Consider the following 5,178-nt stretch of genomic DNA (forward strand, 5'->3'; position numbering starts at 1 on the left):
CCAAAATATTATCCATGTTATATTTATCTCTACATAATCGTCCGTCTCGGCGTTAGAAACTTTTTTCACCGGTGAATGGCCTCCTCCTCCTCCCTCTCCCTCTCCTCCTCCCCCTCCTAAACGAAGTTAGGAACGAAGCAACACGAAATAACTTAGAAATGAGTGAATCGATTTCAAGGGATGGCATCTACTACCTCTTGATCTCGAACAAGTTGGGGAAGGGAGTGGGGGAAGGAAGAGGGGAGGAGAAAGGTATCGAGAAGTATCCAAGAGCGTTAGTTTTCGCTTTTAGTTTGAACGATTAGAAGATTATTAGTATGCGTATAAAACGGGTGGAATGTAATAGGGACACTCGTGGAAAACGTGCAGCACGTGGCCGATCGCTTTTTTAATTGGAACTCGCTCGCCACTGGCCCAAGTCCTGGCCAGCAGTTATTACCGATATTTCGTAGATTCGCGGCGAATGAAACAATGCACAAGCGAAAGAAGCGATAAACTCGATTCGACTCGACTCGACTCGTTGTTTTGAATCCGTTGTTCGATTCGGTTTAAAAGAAGTTTTATTTTGGCCGCCGCTGAGCGTGCAAGATTCCGGGGCCAAGTGTGAAAAAGTGTTTCGACGGTGGAAAATCCGAATTATCGTTCGAATAATTGGATTAATAATAATTATTAAATTAATCGGATATCGCTTGTATTGTTAATTTAAAATTTTTTTTTATTTTTTTAGTTTTTATCAATAATATTAATCAAAGATATATTTTTATCAAAAATTTAGTGCTTGTTTCAATCTATTCATATAATTCAATATTTTTTGTTTCAAAGATTAATTCGATTAATTCGAAAGTTTGATCTGATCGAAGGTAAGTGAAAATCAGAATTCACCTTTCTTTCTTAATATTTTTATCCTTCTAGAGAACTAAAGAATTTTGTACAATTATATTAATAATATTATTTATCGAAATAATATTGTGAAATAACAATATTTGGATAACAACAATAATAATTTTTATCAGGGAAAGTTTCTCGATTCGAACGTTCCTTATCCTCGTATCTGTTTCGATCGATCGAACAGATAGATCGAAACGATTTTAAACGATTTTTAAATGATCGTAATTAATTCGATTCGACGAACGTGAATAATTGAATTGAAAATCGAACGTGCGACAAGAAGAAGAAAAAAAAGAAAAAGATTAATCGCGGTGAACACAGGTATTTGACAGGTGGAAAAATTTAAATGAATGAGAATAAGATTATTTTCGTATCGTAATTACTCGTTTCGTTCGGTGATAAAAAGAAAAGCCTGGTCGAGAAGAGATCGAAGGAGGAAAATTCTTCCAATTTTTGCGTACTTCTCGATTGCTTGGCCGACGAAAACAAGAATATCCCAATAACCGTTCTTCATGAACGTTATTAATTAACAATCGGACGCATTGCGTCGATCGTTGACGTCAAACGTCGCTTCGATGATTATAAATACGAATAAGATAAACTCATAAAAGAGCAATGTGTCACTTGAATAGAACAGTATTAGTTTATCTCTCCATTATCTTCAACATCGGATCGATCCAGTTTACGATCGATCGATCCATTTATACATTATAAAATTATTAGAATCTCCCTCTAATTTTTCAATTCCCCTTTTTTCAAGCGAAAAAAAGGAAAGGAAAGGAACATGAACAAGGCGCTCGCTCTGCTGATCATCCTTCAAGCAATTCGCGCCAACCGTTCGATCCACCCCTCGAACGACGTGGAGGGAATCGGCGGCGCCGAGGCCTCCTCGTGCACCCTGGCGAGATCGATCGATCGATCGGGGAGGAACGGATCGTTCTCGAACGAAACGCAATTCTGCGAGGCGTGGAAGGGGACGAAGAAGAATTTCGGTAATTTCGATCTCTTTTTTCTCAATTTTTTTTTGTTAATCGTTACTTTTCTTTTATGGGGGAAAATGATGATCATTGGGAAGAAGTTGTTGGAGGAAGTGAATTCATTTAATTTAATTTAGTGTCGAAATATCGAGATTGTTAATTATTTCATAAATTATTAAATAAATTCATTGCAATAAATAAAAAAAAAGATTATGGAAAAAGTGAAATTTGAATGTGGTTTTAATTAGATTACAAAATCAAATTTTTTTTACCATTTTCTCTACCTTTTTTTTTTAATATTTTTAATCTTTGATGTTGAAATTATTCTATTTCTATCAATTATTTTTTTATTTAAAATCATCAAGAACAATAACATTCTATTGAATAATTTCAATTTTTGTTATTTTATTAATTGTATATATTTTAATTTTGAAATGAATAATATCGAGCTTGTTAATTATTCCATAAATTACTAAATAAATTCATTGCAATAAATAAAAAAAAAGATTATGGAAAAAGTGAAATTTGAATGTGGTTTTAATCCAATTACAAAATCAAATTTACCATTTTTTTTATCTTCTTTTTTAATAATATTTTTTAATCTTTGATGTTGAAATTAATTTTTACCAATTACTTTTTTATTTAAAATCATCAAGAAGAATAACGTCCTATTGAATAATTTCAATTTTTCTTATTTTATTAATTGTATATACTTTAATTTTGGAATGAATAATATCGAGCTTGTTAATTATTCCATAAATTGCTAAATAAATTCATTGCAATAAATAAAAAAAAAGATTATGGAAAAAGTGAAATTTGAATGTGGTTTTAATCCAATTACAAAATCAAATTTACCATTTTTTTTATCTTCTTTTTTAATGATATTTTTTAATCTTTGATGTTGAAATTATTCTATTTTTATCAATTACTTTTTTATTTAAAATCATCAAAAAGAATAACGTCCTATTGAATAATTTCAATTTTTCTTATTTTTATTAATTGTGTATACTTTAATTTTGGAATGAATGAATAATTATTTAAACTGAATATTTTAATTAAATAATAACAATTACTAGAATAATATTAGGATTAATAAAATCAATATTTAAATATCGAAATTAAATGTAAATAATTATATTATTTATTTAAAACTATTTTTTTAACAATTTATAATTTAATTCATTTATTAAATATGAATTCATTTTATTCGAGAATAATTTTTAAAAAGTATATATACGAATAAAGATAAGAAAGTTTTTATTACAAAAAATTTGTATCGAAACTTGACATCCATTTTTCTCGAGGAAATAGAATTGAATCCGTTTTAAAAGATTCTTTTTTTTTATTTATTTTTTTCTTTATTTCAGTATAAATAAAGGGATTAAAAGATGTTTCGAATTTGTATTATATTCATTGAAATCACATTTGTTTCATATGCATGTAATTATATATGTAATTATATGATTAAATTATATGATGTAGGAAAAAATAAAAAAGAAATCATTCAGAGGATTTGTGTAATTATCCATTAATCTGTTATAATAATTTACTACGTGTCCAATAAATTCATTATTAATTTTAATAATATTATTTTTATTTTTAACATGGTATTCTAGTAATGAAAATTAAAATTAAAAATAAAAACAATCTTATAAAAAAATCTTATTTATATTAATTATTTTGATAAAAATTTCTAAAAAATTAATAAATAATGAATCTTATTCAGATTATATAAAAGAAATATTGACTCAACATATTTATACAAAAAAATAAATTCAATTCTATTTATAATAATTTTTTACCCTAATTTTAATAACAAAAATTATTTATATTGAAAAAATCTTATTCAAATTATATAAAAGAAATATTATCTTAATAATATTTATACACAGAAATAAATTCAATCCTATTTATAATAATTTTTTACCCTAATTTTAATAACAAAAATTATTTATATCGAAAAAAGAAGCATTAAAATAATTGTATCGACAATTTACTTACCAACCCCTAATAAATATTAATTATACATGGAATTTTTTTAATAATTCAAATTATTTCTCGATTTATTTCATATTTATTTCATATACATTATTATAATCCAAATATTAATATTTCTGTTCAATTACTAACATTACAATACATATAAATATATATATAAGCCTCATTTTACTTTTTAATATACATCCATATTTTATTGCTCAAAGAAGAATCGAAATCTTGATTCCTTTAATATCAATCTTTCTATTCAAAGAAATACTAAAATTCATTAAAAATCATTCCTTGCTCGAAAATACATCCCGATTAAAAATTTTAAAGAGAGAGCTCCCTTAATTAATCATAATATCGAATTGATTTGCAGAGAACGGATCGTATCACGAGACGATTGGCAAGTTTCCTCTTTGCGCCGGGTTGACGAGCGACGGGATATCGCACATGCTGCGCTTCACCCCGAACTTCACGTTCGTTCAGAACGCTGAATGCCGGGAGCAGGTTAACGTTTTCCTGCGCGAATTGAGGAATTACAAATTCTGGGCCATGGAAAGTGAGTCGACACATCTTTTCATAATTATTTCGCGATATTTCACATTGATGTTCCTCTCCCTTTTCTCACTCGATCGATTTCTCTTTCTACCGTAAATTCATCGATTCAGATCGAATCTTAAATTAAAATCAACAGGACATGTTTTTGATAAACATTGAATAATATATTTTTAAACTATATAAATTTGTAACTATATTATCAAAAATATAATTTTATTACTAATCTAATCTATTTCTATATTTCATTAATTAAAATATAAATTTAAATCATTGAATAAAATAAACTAAATTATCAAATTATTTAAATTAAAGAAAAATATTATAACGTTAAAATTAAATTTTTAGCTTATCCCATAAATAATTCATAACCTGTAATAAAAATTCGTGGAAAGGATTGAATTATTAAAAAAAGGGAAATTTGAAAAAATTCTCTCATTCCAGTGTTGGACTCGAACGCGAAACTGCCATCCAGTTTGTTGCAAGGGAACGTGAATCAATTGGGTGATTTCGATCAATGCTTGAACGTTGCGGCGCGCGAGAGGTGGAACGGAAGGGAGATAAGGATAAAGGGGAGGTACTTTTTGACGCTCATAGACGTGGACGCGACCCATCCAATCACGGAACGTCTGGTTTTCGTCATGAAGGCGCATAACATATTCTTGTCCAATTTGCACGAGGTAAATCAATTCTTCCAAATAATTATCGATTTTTGAAGGATTTGTCGCGACTCGAGATTAACTCGAAGGGAGGAGAAGTTTTGAGAGGCCGATGT

The 5,178-nt window shown here is 28.4% G+C and overlaps 1 protein-coding gene across 2 annotated transcripts in view; it reads left to right on the plus strand.

The window, feature by feature from the left end:
* Positions 1-257: 257 nt before the first annotated feature.
* The window catches only part of LOC100578042 (nose resistant to fluoxetine protein 6), a 12,652-nt gene continuing 7,731 nt past the window's right edge, over positions 258-5,178 (plus strand). Inside the window, exons 1-4 of one of the 2 annotated variants that reach the window (XR_003306099.1) lie at positions 258-860; positions 1,649-1,880; positions 4,225-4,407; positions 4,848-5,083. Coding sequence is in view for 1 of the 2 variants with exons in the window: in XM_026445217.1 (XP_026301002.1) it covers positions 1,673-1,880; positions 4,225-4,407; positions 4,848-5,083 (627 nt within the window). In the remaining variant the exon portion in view is untranslated. The remainder of the gene's footprint in view (positions 861-1,648; positions 1,881-4,224; positions 4,408-4,847; positions 5,084-5,178) is intronic. The other variant, XM_026445217.1, reaches the window with a different exon arrangement.

The sequence above is a fragment of the Apis mellifera genome, linkage group LG1, assembly GCF_003254395.2.
Source record: "Apis mellifera strain DH4 linkage group LG1, Amel_HAv3.1, whole genome shotgun sequence".
In the NCBI taxonomy this organism is placed as follows: domain Eukaryota; kingdom Metazoa; phylum Arthropoda; class Insecta; order Hymenoptera; family Apidae; genus Apis; species Apis mellifera.